The sequence below is a fragment of the Heterodontus francisci genome, chromosome 13, assembly GCF_036365525.1.
Source record: "Heterodontus francisci isolate sHetFra1 chromosome 13, sHetFra1.hap1, whole genome shotgun sequence".
In the NCBI taxonomy this organism is placed as follows: Eukaryota; Metazoa; Chordata; class Chondrichthyes; order Heterodontiformes; family Heterodontidae; genus Heterodontus; species Heterodontus francisci.
The window spans coordinates 20,363,327-20,382,184 of NC_090383.1; the positions used below are offsets into that span (position 1 = coordinate 20,363,327).

An 18,858-nucleotide genomic window follows, 5' to 3' on the forward strand; every position below is an offset into this window, starting at 1 on the left:
GTTCTGAAGCACAAGTCTTCAGCATTACAGCTGGGATGTTGTCGGGGCTTGGTTGGTACGTCAGGAGGCTGAAATGGAAATTCCAGTCAGCAATTCTGGCTGAAGATGCTTACAAATGCTTTAGCCTCGTCTTTTGCACTCACTTGTTGGGCTCTGCCATCACTGAGGAAGGGGATGTTCATGGAGCTACCCCCACCTGCTAGTTGTTTAACTATCCACTGCCATTCACAATTGGATGTGGCAGACGGTAGAGATTTGATCTGATCCATTGGTTGTGGGATCGCTTGGCTCTGTCTATAGCATGCTGCTTCCACGTTTAGCATGTGTTGTAGCTTAACCAGGTTGGCACCTCATTTCAGGTTTGCCTCGTACTGCACCTGGCATGCTATTCTAAATTCCTCATTGAACAATAGTTGGGATATGCTGGGCCACAAGGTTATAGATTGCAGTGGAATACACAGCTCTGCTGCTGCTAATGGCCCACAATGGCTCATGGATGCTTAGTTTTGAACTGCTAGAATTGTCCTGAATCTAACCCATTTGGCACGGTGGTAGCACCACATAACACAATGGTGTCCTCAGTGCGAAGATGGGACTTCGTCTTGACAAAGACCCCTACGAATAGTACCTGGTTTACAGTGATATTGATAACTGTTCATGGTATTAACACACAAGCATCTGCAACAGGTAGAATGGTAAGGATGAGTTTAAGTACAATTTTATAAGAGTAAAATACTGAGGATGCTGGAACTCTGAAATGAAAACCGTGCCAGAAATACACAGCAGCTCTGGCAGCATCTATGTGAAAAGTAGTTTTCCCTTTTTCTCTCACCACCTGCCGGAAGCCCAGTCTGCCAGCTATATCCTTCAGAACTCGGCCAATTCGGGTAACTGTAGCACTACCGAGCCTTGGTGATCGACATCGACGACGCCAGCCTAAGTACATTCTGAGCCCTTGCTACCCTCAGTGTTTCTTCCAAGTGGTGTATAATATGGAGGAGTACTGATTCATCTGCTGAGGGAGGATGATGACAGGCAATTAGTCAGAGATTTGTTTTTGCCTATGCTTGGCCTGAGAGATGGGTAGGGATAGAAACCAATGAGTGGGGATAAATTGGTGCCTTTCAGATTGGCAGCAAGAGGTAGTGGTGTGCCCCAGGGACCTGTGCTGGGAAACCTGTTCTCCATTTATCTAAGTGATTTGTAATAAGTCACAGGAGGAATAACATTTGATCATACCAAATTGGGGGGTATGGTAAATTGTGAGGATGAATGCAAAAGAAAACAGACAGATTAGTTGTGTGGGTAGTTAGGTGGGTGGTACAGGTGTGTAGTAGTACATTTTGGGAAAAAGAATGGTAAAGTATATCCTAAACTGGAAAACTCCCAGCAGAGCAAAGGAACAGGGAAATCCAGGATCACAGATACATCGGTGAGACTACAAGTAGAAAAGGCCATTACAAAGGCAGATGGCCTCCTAGGCTTTACATATATGGACACTATGGGAAAGCAGCTTTGACTGCTTCTGACAATGGATTGATAATTGGCTAAAGCACAGCAAAGAAAGGATGACTTTACACTAAGCAGCATCGCATAGAAGGTGGTGCCTAAGATACTCTTTACAATGTGCATAAATTGGGTGAAAGTGGAAATAGAAACAAAATGCTTTAGTTTGCAGATGATACCAAACTGGGAGGGACTGCAAATAGCAGGCTGATCAAATACAGAAGGATCGGGATAGAGTGGGGAGCTGAGCTGAGGAGTGGCAGTTGTTATTTGATGTGCATGAATGCAAAGTTTTGGAAAGGATAATGTGTCATATTATCTAAATGGTATTGGTCGACATGACAAAACAGGAGAATGATTTGGGACACTGCTGAATTGATTTCTGAAGTCATCAACACAATGGTCTCTCAACTACTGCTGGCCAAATGGGGTGTTGGGTTCACAGTCAAAGGAACAGAACACAAATCTCAAATGGTGGAAATTTATAGACCACTGGTCCAGCTTCAACTTGGAGTATTGTATATTGTTTTGAGTAAACCAAAAGACGCATTGGAGAAGGTGCAGAGAAAGGCAGCTGGGATTAGGCACCCGAGTTCTGGGGAGAAGCTGGGTATGTTTACAGTGAAGAGAGAAGGTTCAGTACTGGCCTAAAGGGTACAAACAAGATGAGCGTTGATGGGACAAATTTCCCTGGAGCTTTTCCCACTGTACTGCCTGTGTGACAGAAAGCCAATTTACGTGCACAACCTGGGGTTTCCACTGCCATTATGGCATCACAGTGGGAAAAGATTTGAGAAAATTCATCCCTCATGTTTAACATCACTGCAGATTCTACAAGACAGCACAGCTTCAAACTTAGAAGAGGGAAGGTGAAAAGGCAGTAGATTCAAATCCTTTACACTCAGGGTGCTAAATGTATGGAATTGACTGCCATGAGAGGCAGAAGGGACTCACTGTATCAGCGAGAGAGAGAGATATGGATAAATATCTGGCAAAAAATGTGGTAGAAGGATATGAGAGGTATCGTGGAATACTTCCTAGATACTTTTTAGCACTGTGGATGTACCTACCCCACATGGACTGCAGTGGTTCAAGAAGGAGCTCACCACCGCCCTCTCAAGGGCAATTAGGATGGGCAATAAATGCTGGCCTGGCCAGGGCGACGCCCACATCCCACAAATGAATTAAAAAAACTTAGATTGGCAAATGGAGGACATTTTTTTCCAGGCCGGTACATTCCTATGACCCTTTCTATAACAGATAATTCTGCAGCCTTGTATTTTACGGTTTTGCCGATACAGTTCATTCAGCATTTTACTGTATTTCCTTTTTCTAACTGCTTCACTGCACTACCTGCATATTAAAAGTGAAGTATCAATAACGTCAGCTGTGTTCCTTTCATAGTCTCCCTGTGCAAACTCAAATCCACTTATGTTTCACATTTTTCTACTTGTGACACTTTGCAGTTATCTGTGTGAAACTTCATTTGCGACACATCTGCCCAATTATCTATCCTCTTGTGAGAACAGAATTTTTAAGAACAAATTAATATGGGGACATTTAAGATGAAATAATTAATCAATCATGTATTGCTAACAAGCTAGCTTCGCAGCTGCAGAGACAGCTTATCGGTAATGACTTCATAGCTTTAGAGCTGCAGAGACCGCTTATCAGAAATTCATAGTAGCCTATTCAGTGCTGCAAGGAGGGACAGTTTATCAGAATAAGCTTCGTAGCTATAGGGATGCAGACAGCTTATCAGTAGAAATAGACTAACCAGCTAAGGCTAGTAGGACAGCTGCAGATATTGAAGACTAACCCTTTGTATGACCAATCAGCCCGACATACCCAGGAAGATAGGGGAATAAGAAACTGCTTGAGGGAGAGGTGACAAGGCAGTGCCCCAATCAGGCCTCAACACCAAGAAACTGCAGAGTTTGTAAACCAATTGGGAACATAAAGGGGATGTCACTGATTTGTAAGAAGAACTATAAGAAAGGCTTGAATTCCCTCCTCCAGCACGGAGGAAGAGGGAGGAGAGCCCAGGTGTTGTTGTTGTACGCTTTGCTGATGATGTAACCACTAAGTACTTCAATAAAGTTTCTTAAAGCTACAGTTGTCTCTTTTTGGTGTAACCAATGTGAACAGGAATATTGAGATCCAACACTCTCATTCCTCGCCTCAGGCATTCTTTCTCTGATAATATCAACTTATAATCGGTTCTAGTATCCAAATCATTTATGCTGCTGAGAAAGAATAGAGGTCTAAGCATTGCTATTTAGGGGACTCCAGTAATTGCCCCCACATCATCTCCACCCCCACCACCAGGCTGGCATGACACCTCTCCTGAGTTTCTTTAATTTTCTGTTTGGTATCCAGCCTTCTGTTCAGGGCCCTTGTGACTTTTCCATATAAGATCAGATCAGAAGTGTTATACTGCTGGACTGACAGTTGGATAGTGATCCTCAATTAGCAATCGCCAGCTTTACTACAGCCTGGAGCTGTGATACCTGCCAGATGAGCAACTCCAGCCCAACAAAGCAGGCATTGAACGATAGATGAAAAACAGTAGGCTGGTTGCAGAAGATGCATTCAAGATTCATATCCTGGACTATACCACTGCCAGTTAAAGTAAGAAAGAAGAAAGAACTTGCATTTATATCATACCTTTCACAACCTCAGGATGTTGCAAAGCACTTTACAGCCAACAAAGTACTTTTTGAAGTAGTCACTATTGTAATGTGGGGAAATATGTCAACCAATTTTCACATAGCAAGGTCCCACAAACAGCAATGAGACACATGACCAGATCAGCTTTAGTTATGTTAGTTGAGGGGGTAAATATTGGCCAGGACACTGGGGAGAACTCCCTTATTCTTCAAATATGCAATGGAATTTTTTTTTTTACATGCACCTGAGAGGGACAGACGGGGCCTCGGTTTAATGTCTATTCTGAAAGACAGCATCTCAATCAGAAAGCAATCCTTTAGTACTGCACTGGAGTTCTAGCCTCGATTACGTGCTCACATCTCTGGAGTGGAACTTGAACCCACGTCCTTCTGACTCAGAGGTGGGAGGGCTACCACTGAGCCACAGCTGACATTAAGGATGACATGACAATTATGATAAAACGCAAAAAAAATGCAATTGCTAGAAATCTAAAAGACAAACATAAAATGCTAGAAACATTCAGCAGGTCAGGCAGCATCTGTGGTGAAAGGTAAAGAGAACAATACAAGTTCTGACTAAAGGTTATTGACCTGAAACATTAGCCTCAAATATATCCATTGAATGCACCACTGCTGTAGTTTACAACAGGTCACTGGAGGAATGATAAACCTGGTATCTTGGCCAATAGCCTGCGTTGCTTATATACACCAACCTGAGACCCTTGTTGGGGGCCATGAAAAATTCCCGCAAAAACTGTAGGTTAGGGCCTTTGGGATACTTGGAGAAATGGCTCTACTCTGGATGCAGTGACATATGAGGCAACAAAAGTTTAAAATTTGATTTACCATGATCTACAACAAAATTTTTGGTCACTTTATCAGGTATGGCCCTCTACAGATCATCACTGATTGTTCCGCATTCTCTGAAGCTTCTACCTCCCATTTCGGGGGTGATAGAGCAAAGAGTGGTATGGAACTCAGTCCTAATGGTAGGAATAATGACTACTAAAGCTGCAAGATTCTGGTCACCATATTATAAAAAGGATGTAGAGAAACTGAAAAGTGTTCTCTTGAAAAAAGGAACCCGGGGGGGGGGGAGGTGACCTAATAGAGGTCTTTAAAAATATGAAAGGTTTACACAGTGGTGACAGAGGGAATGTTTCCACTTGTGAGGAAAAGCATAGCAAGAGGCCATCAATATAAGATAGACACCAAGAAATCCAATAGGGGATTCGGAAGAAACTTGTTTACCCAAAGAGTGGTGAGAATGTGGAATTCGTTACCAGAAGGAGTGGCTGAAGCAAATAGCACAGATTCATTTAAGGGGAGGCTAGACAAGTATATGAGGGAGAAGGGAATAGAGGGTTAGGCTGATAGATGTAGCTCAGGAAAGACGGGAGAAGGCTTGAGTCGGGTATAAACGCTAGCATCGACTGGTTGGGCCGAAAGGTCTGCTTCTGTGCCATTGATACGCCTACGCCTCCAATCAAGGAACATGGTGAGTTTGAGGGTATTACAAGTCATGTGATATGGGACTGCAGTCACATGCAGGCAAACCAAGAATCACAGAATTGTTACAGCGCAGGACGTCATTCGGCCCATTGTGTCTGCACCGACTCCCCTAATGAGCAATTTCACTCACTGCCTTCTCCCCATAACCTGCACATTCTTCCTTTTCAGATAACAGTCTAATACCCTTTTGAATGCTTCAATTGAACTTGCCTCCACCACACTCTCAGGCTGTGCATTCCAGACCTTAACACTCTCTGCATGAAAAAGATTTTCTGTGTGTCACTTTTGTTTCTTTTACAATTACTTTAAATCTGTGCTTTCTCGTTCCCGATCCTCACAAGATTGGGAACAGTTCCTCCCTATCTACTCTGTCCAGGTCCCTTATGATTTTGAATACCTCATCAATTTTTTTTATTCGTTCATGGGATTTGGGCATCGCTGGCTAGGCCAGCATTTATTGCCCATCCCTAATACCCCATGAGGTGGTGCTGGTGAGCTGCCTTCTTGAACTGCTGCAGTCCATGCGTGGTCGTTACACCCACACTGCTTGCAGGAAGGGAGTTCCAGGATTTTGACCCAGCAGCAGTAAAGGAACGGCGATATAGTTCCAAATCAGGATGGTATGTGGCTTGGAGGGGAACATGCAGGTGGTGGTGTTCCCATGCACCGGCTGCCCTTGTCCTTCTAGGTTGATAAAGTCGCGGGTTTGGAAAGTGCTGTCTAAGAAGCCTTAGTGCGTTGCTGCAGTGCATCTTGTAGATGGTACACACTGCCGCGCCACTGTGCGGCAGTGGTGGAGGGAGTGAATGTTCGTGGATGGGGTGTCAATTGAGCGGGCTGCTTTGTCCTGGATGGTCAGTGAGCAGGTTATTGCGAAGTAAGTGGCGCTTGATAGCACTGCTGACGACCCCTTCCATCACTCTACTGATGATCGAGAATAGACAAATGGGGTGGTTATTGCTGGGTTGGACTTGTCCCACTTTATGTGAACAGGACCCGACCTGGGCAATTTTCCACATTTCTGGGTAGATGCCAGTGTTGTAGCTGTACTGGAACAGCTTGGCTAGGGACGTGGCAAGTTCTGGAGCACAGGTCTTCAGTACTATTGCTGGAATGTTGTCAGGGCCCATAGCCTTTGCAATATCCAGTACCTTCAGTCATTTCTTGATATCACGCAGAGTGAATCGAATGTGTTATGCTGGGGACTTTAGTAGGTGGCTGAGATGGATCATCCACTCGTCACTTCTGACTCAAGGCTGTTGCAAAGGCTTCAGCTTTATCTTTTGCACTGATGTGCTGGGCTTCCCCATCATTGAGGATGGGGATATTTATGGAGCCACCTCCTCCAGTTAGTTGCTTAATTGTCCACTACCATTCACACCTGAATGTGGCAGGACTGCAGAGCTCAGATCTGATCCGCTGATTGTGGGATTGCTTAGCTCTGTCTATCGCATGCTGCTTACACTGTTGGCATGCAAGTAGTCCTGGGTTGCAGCTTCACCAGGTTGACACCTTATTTTGAAATATGTCTGGTGCTGCTCCTGGCATGCCCTCCTGCACCCTTCATTGAACCAGGGTTGATCACCCCAGCTTGTGATGGTAATGGTAGAGAGGAGGATATGCCGGGACATGAGGTTACAGATTGTGGTTGAGTACAATTCTGCTGCTGTTGATGGTCCAAAACGCCACATGGATGCCCAGTTTTGCATTGCTAGATCGTTTCGAAATCTATCCCATTTAGCACTGTGGTAGTGCCACCCAACACGATGAAGGGTATCCTCAATATGAAGACGGGATTTCGTCTCCACAAGGACAATGAGTGATCACTCCTACCAATACTGTCATGGATAGATGCATCTGTGGCAGGCAGATTGGTGAGGACGAGGTATTCGTTATTCCCTCTTGCTGGTTCCCCCACCAGCTGCCGCAGACCCAGTCTAGCAGCTATGTCCTTTAGGACTCAGCCAGCTCGGTCAGTAGTGGTGCTACCAAGCCACGCTTGGTGATGGACATTGAAGTCCCCCACCCAGAAGACATTCTGCGCCCTTGCCACCCTCAGTGCTTCCTCCAAGTGGTGTTCCACATGTTCAGCTGTTTTTTCTCGAAGGAAAGCAGTCCTAACTTCTGCAATCTATCTTCATAACTGAAGTTCCTCATCCCTGTACTCTTTCCAGTGCCTTCACATCCTTCCTAAAATGTGGCACCCAGAACTGGATGCAATACTCCAACTGAGGTCGAACTAGTAGTTTGTACAAGTTCAACATAACTTCCTTGTTCTTGTACTCTATGCCCCTATTAATAAAGCCTAGGATACTGTATGCTTTACTAACCACTCTCTCATCCTGTCCTGCCACCTTCAATGACTTATGCACACAGATACCCAGGTCCCACTGTTGCTGCCTCCCCTTTAGAATTGTACCCTTTACGTTATATTGTCTCTCCATGTTCTTTCTATCAAAATGAATAACTTCACACTTCTCCGCATTGAACTTCATCTGCCACTTTTCTGCCCATTCCAACAACTTGTCTATGTCCTTTTGAAGTTTTATATTATCCTCCTCAAAGTTCACAATTGTTCCGAGTTTCGTATTATCCACAAATTTTGAAAATGTGTCCTGTACACCAAGGTCTAAGTCATCAATATACATCAGGAAAAGCAAGGGTCCCAACACTTATCCTTAGGAAACTCCACTGCAAACCTTCCTCCAGACTGAAAAACATCCATTAACCACTACTCTTTGTTTCCTGTCACTTAGCCAATTCCGTATCCATGTAGCTACTGTCTGTTTTATTCCATGAGCTTTGCCCACAGGTCTGTTGTGTGACACTATCAAATACTTTTGAAAGTCCATGTACACCACATCAAATGCACTGCCCTCATCAAGCCTTGGTTACCTCTTCAAAAAACTCCAGCAAGTTAGATTGCTCTTAAGAAATCCATGCTGACTTTCCTTTATTGACCCGCATTTGTCCATGTAAATATTAATTTTGTCCCAAATTATTCTTTCTAGAAGTTACCCCACCCTCGAAGTTAAACTGACTGGCCTGTAGTTGCTGGACTTATCTTGACACCCTTTTTGAACAAGGGTGTAATGTTTGCCATTCTCCAGTCCTCTGGCACCACCCCGAGTCTAAGGAAGACTGAAAAATTATGGCCAGTGTCTCCGCAATTTCCACTCTCACTTTCTTAAGTATCCTTGGATGCACCTCATCCAGTCCTGGTGCCTTATCCACTTTAAGTACAGACAGCCTATCTAATACCTCAACAATTTTAAATCCTTCCAGTATCTGAATTACTTCCTCTTTCACCATTGCCTGGGTTGCATCTTCTTCCTTGGTAAAGAGAGTTGCAAAGTATTCATTTAATACCTCAGCTATGTCCTTTGCCTCCATGTGTAAATCCCCTTTCTGATCTCAAATTGGTGCCACTCCTCCTTTTACCACCTTTTTACTGTTCATGTCTATAGAAGACTTTGGGATTACCTTTACCTTTTATGTTAGCTGACAGTATCTTTTCATACTCTCTCTTTGCTTCTCCACTTCCCCTCTGAACCTTCTATATTCAGCCTGCTCTCAATAGTATTTTCTACCTGACATCTGTCATAAGCACATTTTTTCTCCTTTATCATCCAGGGAGCTCTGGCTTTGTTTACCCTATCTTTCCCTTTTGAGAGAACATACCTTGACTGTGCCTGAAATACCTCTTCTTTGAAGGTAGCCCATTGTTCAGCTACCATCTTTCCTGCCAACCTTTGGCCCCAATTTATTCATCCTAGGTCTGTTCCCACCTTATTGAAGTTGCCTTTCCCCCAGTTAATTATTCTTACTCTGGATTGTTCTTTGTCCTTTTCCATAGTCAGCCGAAACCTTATGATACAATGATCACTATCCCCTAAATGTTCTCCTACTGACACTTGATCCACTTGGCCCACCTCATTCACAAGAACCAGACCGAACAGTGCCTCCTTTCTGTTGGACTGGAAACATACTGCTGTAGAAAATTTCATGGACACACCCTAGGATCTCTTGCCTCTCACTGCCCTCTACACTACCACTATCCTAGTCTATATTTGTATAATTAAAGTCCCCCATTATAACTACCCTATAGGTTCTGCACCTCTGTAATTTCCTTGCAAATTTGTTCCTTCACGTCCTTCCCACCAGTTGGTGGCCTCTGGACAACAAGAAGCAATGCAACTGCACTTTTTTTGTTTCTTCGCTCCAGCCAAATAGATTCTGTCCTCAACTCCTCTGGGACATTCTCTTTCTCCAGCACTGCAATGCTCTCCTTATTCAATACTGCAACCCCTCCCCCTTTTCTCCCTTTCCCATCTTTCCTGAACACCTTGTATTCAGGAATATTTAACACTCAGTCTTGCCCTTCTTTGAGCCAGGTCTCTGTTACAGCCAAAATATCGTATTTCCCTTCCACGAAGGACATTGGTAAGCAGCTGCTGTTTTTTTTCATGACAATTCAGCAGCTGTCATGGCCACTCTGTGGTGTCAGCCCACAAATTAACAACTTATTGAATTTAATTTCACAACTTGTCGTGGTGGGATTTGAACTCTTGATCTTTATGAGTTGTCAGTCTAGTGCAATAACCACTAGGCTCCTGTGAAGAGTTAAACCACGTAACACTTTACCCCAGAATGGGAGAGACTGTAGCATCAGAAGCAAGTGCATTCAAATTAATGGGCGCCAAATGTTCTATTCTTGGTTTAGCATCAACTGAAGTTGTGAAGGACTCAATAAAACCAAGAGACTTCCCTTAATGGGGCCAGCTGGCACAAATGATCTTAGTATTACCTGGTACTGATAGGTGACAGAGCCAGTCCCAGTGTGGTGCATACTGAGAAAGCACAGAGCTGCTAGCAAATAGTGTATTCAAATTCAAACTAGCATTGTCCATGCGAGCATAATCCAGTATCAGTCAATATCAGAGCAGTCCACCTGATGGTACCACCCAGCAATTATAGTGGAGTCTGAACTTTCGCCACATCAGTCGCCTGCAGCATGCCAGACAATGAGGTGGGAATGTGAGTGTGCACTGCAAGGATGAGGCAGTGTTGCCTCATTAGGACTAATGTTGCACTTTTTTAATCATACCTATCCTCTGAATAATATGGATATAGAGACAAAGAGTCATTTATGGCATAGAAGGAGGCCATTCGGCTCATTGCTTCTTGGAGAGCTGGCTTGGACTCAATCAAGTAAGCCACATTTCCCCACTCGATTTCTGTAGCCCTGCAAGTTTATTTCCTTCAAGTGGCCATCCAATTTTCTTTTGAAATCACTGATTGTCTCCACTTCCACCACCCTCATGGGCAGCAAGTTCCAGGTCGTTATCACTCCCTGCATAAAAAAAGTTTTTCCATACATTCGCCCTGCATCTCTTGCCTAAAACCTTCAATCAGTGTCCCCAGTCCTTGTACAATTTGTAATGGGAACAGTTTTCCTTGTCTAATTTATCTATGCCGGTCATAATTTTGTACACCTCTGTGAAATCTCCCCTCAATCTCCTTTGCTCTATGGAGAACAACCCCAGTTTTTCCAACCTAACCTTGTAACTAAAATCCTCCATCCCTGGAACCATTCTGGTAAATCTCATTTGCACCCTCTCAAGGACCCTCACGACTTCCTAAAGTGTGGTGACCAGCACTAGACACAATACTCTAGTTGGGGCCTAACCAGAGCTTTATAAAAGTTCAGCATAACTTTTGTACTTAATGCCTCTATTTATGAAGCCCAAGATCTCATATGCTTTGCTAATCACTCTCTCAATATGTCCTGCCACCTTCAAAGATTGATGCATATGCACTCCCAGGTCCCTCTGTTCCTGCACTCTTTAGAACTGTGTTATCAAGTATATGTTGCCTCTCCCTATTCCTTCTGCCAAAATGCATCACCTCACATTTGTCAGTATTAAATTCCATCTGCCACCTGTCTGCCCATTCTGCTAGCCTATCTATGTCCTGTTGCAGACAATTCACATCATCCTCACTGTTTGCCACACCTCCAAGTTTGGTGTCATTGGCAAATTTTGAAATTCTACTCTGCAGGAGTGGGACAGACATCAGAATCAATATTCACCTAACAGTGACAGTATCCCTCTCACTTGCTATGAGAAGAATTGATTTCTAAAATCATGAAGGGTTTTGATAATGTGAATGGGAAAAGACTATGCCCTTTGTTTTGGGAGTCAGTGATGAAAGTCACTGAGATAGTGAGATGGTCAAGAGAAATTTCTTTATGCAGAGTGTGTTGGAGCACGGAATGCTTAGGAACATAGGAATAGGAGTAGCCCAATCAACTCCTCAAGCCTGTTTGGCCGTTCAATTAGATCATGGTCGATCAGCATTTTAACTCCATTTCTATAACCATTACTAACTTGGCCTAACAAAAAGCTACCTACCTCAGTTCTGAAATTTTCAATTGACCCCAACAGCTTTTTTTTTTGGAGAGGTGGGGGGGAAAGAGCTCCAGATTTCTACCATCTTTTGTGTGTAGATGTGCTTTCTGACATCACCCCTGAACAGCTTAATTTTAATTTTAAAGTTATGTCCCCTTGATTGGACTCCCCCACCAGAGAAAATGGGTTTCTCTTGATCAAATACTTCAGTCATTTTAAACACCTTAATCTGATCACCCATCAATCTTCTAAACTTAAGGGAATACAAGCCTAGTCTATGCAACTGGTTCTCAATTTAAGTCTTTTAACCAGGTATTAATCTGCTGAGTCTGCGCTGACCCTCTTCCAAGTCCAATATATTCTTCCTAAGGTGTGGTACCCAGAACTGAACACAGTACTCCAGACGGGGTCTAACCATAGCTTATACAACTGTAGCATAGATATTTGTGGAAACATGTTGTGTGTAAATTGGCTGCTGTATTTGCTAACCATGCAACAGTATGATAAGGAAATTCAAAAGCATTTTATTGGCTGTCAGCACCTTGGGATGCCCTGAGGATGTGAAAGGCGCTATATTAATGCAAATTCTATCTCTCTAATTCTGAATTAATATCAGCGCACAGTGATTAATTTCCAATTATTAATATTACACAATGATTAATTCTGAATGTCTACCAGCCCATAGTGATTAAGTCAGGGTCCATGCTGTATGAATGCAAGAAGAAAAATCAATTGAAGATAATTAATCGTGACCATTACCTGTTGTTTACCCATCAGTTTCAGCAGTGACCTGGCTTGATTGAATATAATATTGCAGGCCGAAAAGATAGACAGGCATATTTAAATATACACCAGACAGACACTCAGGGGGAAGATTTCCTGTTTGCCCCAAATGTAGCAGCAGAACCTTCCTTCCCAATAATCCAATTTACCTTAGCGGGTACATGTCGATACCCATCCAGAAAAGAGGAATTACCTGAAAGACAAAAAAAATCCAAAATCATAATGAATCACTTACAAATGGTGACTGAAACACAAATATACTAAAAGTATGAGCCATGAAACAGCTATCAGACAATGCTGTGGGAATTCTGAAAAGGAATTAAAATTTACTAAGAATGCAGATTTTGTTGTAAAATGAAAGTGACCACAGCATCAGGTACCCTCAGCACAGATTACCTAAGAACTTAGGAACAGGCTCGAAGAGCTGAATGGCCTGCACATGTTCCTATATGCCTGGTGAAAACCAAGATATACCAGCACTGTAACTCTTCCAGTCTAGCACTTAACTATTTCAAATATTTTTGTTATCAATTCCTTGTAATCTGTGTGCTTTTCTCCTAAGGCCACTAATTCAAATCAAATGGATAAGCTAAATTCCTATTTTAATTACATTGCATTTCAGGATTTTTGTAAGCGGTTTGGGATCAAATTGCATACTTCAGCTTGTCTTTTTGGTGAAATCTGAAACGTCTTGCATACGACGGATGAAAAATAGTAGTTACAGTGGGAATGCAGTGCGACATGAACTTGTCATTACCTAAGCTGCAGCTACACCAACATTGCATCAGTTGGAGAATTTGTAGAGTTTCAAAGGGTGAAGTGAAGTCTGATGGAGCAAAACTTATTCTGAGCAGAGTAGGAACTTGTACCCACTTTGGTAGGAAGAACAGAAAAGCAGAATATTTTTAAAAGCTGAGAGATTAGTGAATGTTGGTAGTCAAAGGGATTTGGGAGCCCTTGTAAGCGATTCAAAGCAAGTTAACATGCAGGTACAACAAGCAATTCGGAAAGCAAATGGTATGTTTGCCGTTGTTGCATGGAGGTTGAAGGAAGCCTTGCTGCAATTATGTAGGGTTTTGGTGAGTACAACATGCAGTTTTGGTCTCCTAAGATAAATGTCAAATTTTGATAACACACCTGCGAAGCACCTTGGGGCATTTTACTATGTTAAAGGTGATATATGAATGCAAGTTGTTGTTATACTTGCCTTAGAGAGGGTGCAACAAAGGTTCACTAGATAGACTCATGGGATGAGAGGGTTGTCATAGAGGAAGAATGAGTAGAATGGACCTATATCCTCCAGAGTTTAGACGGGTGAGAGGAGATCTCATTGAAATGTATAACATTTTTAAAGGGCTTGACAGGGTAGATGCTGAGAGGCTGTTTCCCTTGACTGAAAAGGCTAGAAGTAGAGATCCTAGTCTCAGGACAAGGGGCCAGCAACAGGAGCACAGGAGAAATGTTCTCACTCTCCGGATTGTGAATCCCTGGGATTCTCTATCCCAGAGGATTGTGGCTGATCAATCATTAAGTATATTTAAGACTGACATCGACTGATTTTTGGACACTAAAGGAATCAAGGATATTGGGGATAGGGCAGGAAAGTGTAGGTGAGGTACAAGATCAGCCATGATCTTACTGAATGGCAGGGCAGATCAGGCTTGAGGGGTTGTATGGCCCATTCCTGCTCCTATTTCTTACATTCTCATGTACTGCAGCAGTAACTGAAGTCATTTGCCTATGTCTCGGTTTGTGACTTGATTCTAATTAAAAATTTGTTTAAAGTTTCCCAACTGAGCATTGGAGAAGGGGTGAGACTTTGGGGTTTTGGGAACTGTGAGACTCTTGCAGACCAATGAGTGAATGTAAACAGCACCCTGTAGAGGCATCCTTACTGTGGACTAGTTGTTAATTGAATGTTGTTACCTTGGTCTAGAAACACAATCACTTTGGAGCAGAATGTGGTGGCTTGATCACTTAAGAACATAAAAATAGCAGGAGTAGACAATACGGCCCCTCGAGTCTGCACCGCCATTCAATACAACCATGGCTGATGATCTGCCTTACCTCCACTTTTCCGGCTGCTCCCCAGGTCCCTTCAATCCCTGAGACACCAAAAATCTGTCTAGCCCAGCCTTAAATATACTCAAAACTCTGTGGTAAAGAGTCACAACCCTCTGAGTGAAGAAATTTCTCATTTCACTCCTAAATGATTGGCCCCGTAGCCTGAGACTGTACCCCCATCACCTCCGTGCCCCTCCCCATCTCAAATTCTATATTCCCCAGCCAGGGGAAACAACTTCGCAGCGTTAAATCTGTCAAGCCCCTTCAGAACCTTGCATGTTTCAATTAGATTACCTCTCCTTCTAAACTCCAGGGAACATAAGCCCAATTTACTCAGCCTCTCATCATATGACAACCCTCTCATCCCAGGGACCAATCTGGTGAACCTTTGTTGTACCGCCTCCAGGGCAAGTACATCTTCCTGAGATACAGAAACCAAAATTGCGCACAGTACTCCAAGTGTGGTCTCACCAAAGCCAGATATAAATGTAGCAAGACTTCCTTCTTCTTGTCATCCAATCCCCTTGCAAGAAAGGCCAACATGCCATTTGCCTAATTGCTTGTTATACCTTCATGCTAAATTTGTGCTCCTTGTGCATGTACACCCAAGTCTCTGAACATCAACATTTAAAAGTTTCACACCGTTTAAAAAATATTCTGCTTTACTATTCTTACTACCAAAATGAATAACCTCCACTTTCCCACATTATACTCCATCTGCCACCCTGTTGCTCATTCAATTAACCTGTCTATATCTCTGCAGCCTCAGCTTACATTCCCACCTAATTTTGTATCGTCAGCCAACTGAGATACATTACACTCGGTCTCTTTATCCAAGTCATTAATGCAGATTGTAAATAGCTGAGGCCCCAGCACTGATCCTTGCAGCACTCCACCATTTACAGCCTGCCAACTTGAAAATGCCCCTTTTATTCCTACCATTCTTCCTGTCCGTTAACCAATCCTCCAGCCATGCTAATCTATTACCTCCTTCTCCATGAGCCTACTTCACAAGGAACACTACAACAGTGCAGGTTATATGCTATAGCAAACTGTCCTTCAGGCTCTGCACAGCTGTAAAAAAAAATTATTGATCTTGGAAATGTTAAGGCTTGATTTCACTGCTGTTGTTGGCAACTGTTTGAATCCAGTTCAAAAACATATTTACTTGGAACTCCCCAAAAGCTGGGCATGTCAAATATTCAATGGCTGAATTTAACTCAGTGGGTTACAAATTGCCAAGTTTTCATGGCTGATGGTAATGTTGCTTTTTGCCTTGCAAAGCTCAACGCATTAAATACCTCTTGCCCTGCACAGAAAATCACTGGTGTTACTGCCTTAGATATAAGTTACTGCTTTGCAGGGTTCAAATATGTAGAGCATTAATACAGACCGTTAAGTATTTACTTTTGGTACTCCCTTTGTCTGAAGCAACGGTAAGGAAAGCTTCAGTGAGATGCAACGAGAGATTTCCCATGGTGGTTGTTGAAAGATTGGGCAAGAATGGTGGCGAGTCATCACATTTGTTCTGAATCAGACTGTTCCCATTCATATTTAATGCAGATTTGTACATCAAGAAGCGGAATCCACAAAGACAGCTAGTCACATCGACTCGGGCTCTGGGGGCAGTCGCTGCATCGACTCGGGCTCTGGGGACAGTCGCTGCACCGACTCGGGCTCCGGGGGCAGTCGCTGCACCGACTCGGGCTCCGGGGGCAGTCGCTGCACCGACTCGGGCTCCGGGGGCAGTCGCTGCACCGACTCGGGCTCCGGGGGCAGTCGCTGCACCGACTCGGGCTCCGGGGGCAGTCGCTGCACCGACTCGGGCTCCGGGGGCAGTCGCTGCACCGACTCGGGCTCCGGGGGCAGTCGCTGCACCGACTCGGGCTCCGGGGGCAGTCGCTGCACCGACTCGGGCTCCGGGGGCAGTCGCTGCACCGACTCGGGCTCCGGGGGCAGTCGCTGCATCGACTCGGGCTCCGGGGGCAGTCGCTGCATCGACTCGGGCTCCGGGGGCAGTCGCTGCATCGACTCGGGCTCCGGGGGCAGTCGCTGCATCGACTCGGGCTCCGGGGGCAGTCGCTGCATCGACTCGGGCTCCGGGGGCAGTCGCTGCATCGACTCGGGCTCCGGGGGCAGTCGCTGCATCGACTCGGGCTCCGGGGGCAGTCGCTGCATCGACTCGCGCTCCGGGGGCAGTCGCTGCATCGACTCACGCTCCGGGGGCAGTCGCTGCATCGATCATCGGGCTCCGGGGGCAGTCGCTGCATCGATCATCGGGCTCCGGGGACAGTCGCTGCATCGATCATCGGGCTCCGGGGACAGTCGCTGCATCGATCATCGGGCTCCGGGGACAGTCGCTGCATCGATCATCGGGCTCCGGGGGCAGTCGCTGCATCGATCATCGGGCTCCGGGGGCAGTCGCTGCATCGACTCGGGCTCCGGGGGCAGTCGCTGCATCGACTCGGGCTCCGGGGGCAGTCGCTGCATCGACTCGGGCTCCGGGGACAGTCGCTGCATCGATCATCGGGCTCCGGGGACAGTCGCTGCATCGACTCGGGCTCCGGGGGCAGTCGCTGCATCGACTCGGGCTCCGGGGACAGTCGCTGCAGCGATCATCGGGCTCCGGGGACAGTCGCTGCATCGACTCAGGCTCCGGGGACAGTCGCTGCATCGACCATCGCGCTCCGGGGACAGTCGCTGCATCGACTCGGGCTCCGGGGACAGTCGCTGCATCGACCATCGCGCTCCGGGGACAGTCGCTGCATCGACCATCGCGCTCCGGGGGCAGTCGCTGCATCGACTCGCGCTCCGGGGGCAGTCGCTGCATCGATCATCGGGCTCCGGGGACAGTCGCTGCATCGATCATCGGGCTCCGGGGACAGTCGCTGCATCGACTCGGGCTCCGGGGGCAGTCGCTGCATCGACCATCGCGCTCCGGGGACAGTCGCTGCATCGACTCGGGCTCCGGGGACAGTCGCTGCATCGACTCGGGCTCCGGGGACAGTCGCTGCATCGACTCGGGCTCCGGGGGCAGTCGCTGCATCGACTCGGGCTCCGGGGGCAGTCGCTGCATCGACTCGGGCTCCGGGGGCAGTCGCTGCATCGACTCGGGCTCCGGGGGCAGTCGCTGCATCGACTCGGGCTCCGGGGGCAGTCGCTGCATCGACTCGGGCTCCGGGGGCAGTCGCTGCATCGACTCGGGCTCCGGGGACAGTCGCTGCATCGATCATCGGGCTCCGGGGACAGTCGCTGCATCGATCATCGGGCTCCGGGGACAGTCGCTGCATCGACTCGGGCTCCGGGGACAGTCGCTGCATCGACTCGGGCTCCGGGGACAGTCGCTGCATCGACTCGGGCTCCGGGGACAGTCGCTGCATCGACTCGGGCTCCGGGGACAGTCGCTGCATCGACTCGGGCTCCGGGGACAGTCGCTGCATCGACTCGGGCTCCGGGGACAGTCGCTGCATCGATCATCGGGCTCCGGGGACAGTCGCTGCATCGATCATCGGGCTCCGGGGACAGTCGCTGCATCGATCATCGGGCTCCGGGGACAGTCGCTGCATCGATCATCGGGCTCCGGGGACAGTCGCTGCATCGACTCGGGCTCCGGGGACAGTCGCTGCATCGACTCGGGCTCCGGGGACAGTCGCTGCATCGATCATCGGGCTCCGGGGACAGTCGCTGCATCGATCATCGGGCTCCGGGGGCAGTCGCTGCATTGATCATCGGGCTCCGGGGACAGTCTCTGCATTGATCATCGGGCTCCGGGGACAGTCGCTGCATTGATCATCGGGCTCCGGGGACAGTCTCTGCATTGATCATCGGGCTCCGGGGACAGTCGCTGCATCGACTCGGGCTCCGGGGACAGACGCTGCATCGACTCGGGCTCCGGGGACAGTCGCTGCATCGAT

General features: G+C 46.4%; 1 protein-coding gene across 2 annotated transcripts in view; it reads right to left on the reverse strand.

Moving 5' to 3' along the window:
• usta (uronyl 2-sulfotransferase a) overlaps positions 1-18,858 on the reverse strand; it is a 114,631-nt gene that overhangs the window by 88,613 nt on the left and 7,160 nt on the right. Inside the window, exon 2 of one of the 2 annotated variants that reach the window (XM_068044502.1) lies at positions 13,030-13,073. In XM_068044502.1, coding sequence (XP_067900603.1) covers positions 13,030-13,073 — 44 coding nt within the window. Of the gene's footprint in view, positions 1-12,856; positions 12,954-13,029; positions 13,074-18,858 lie in introns of those variants that run through there. The other variant, XM_068044503.1, reaches the window with a different exon arrangement.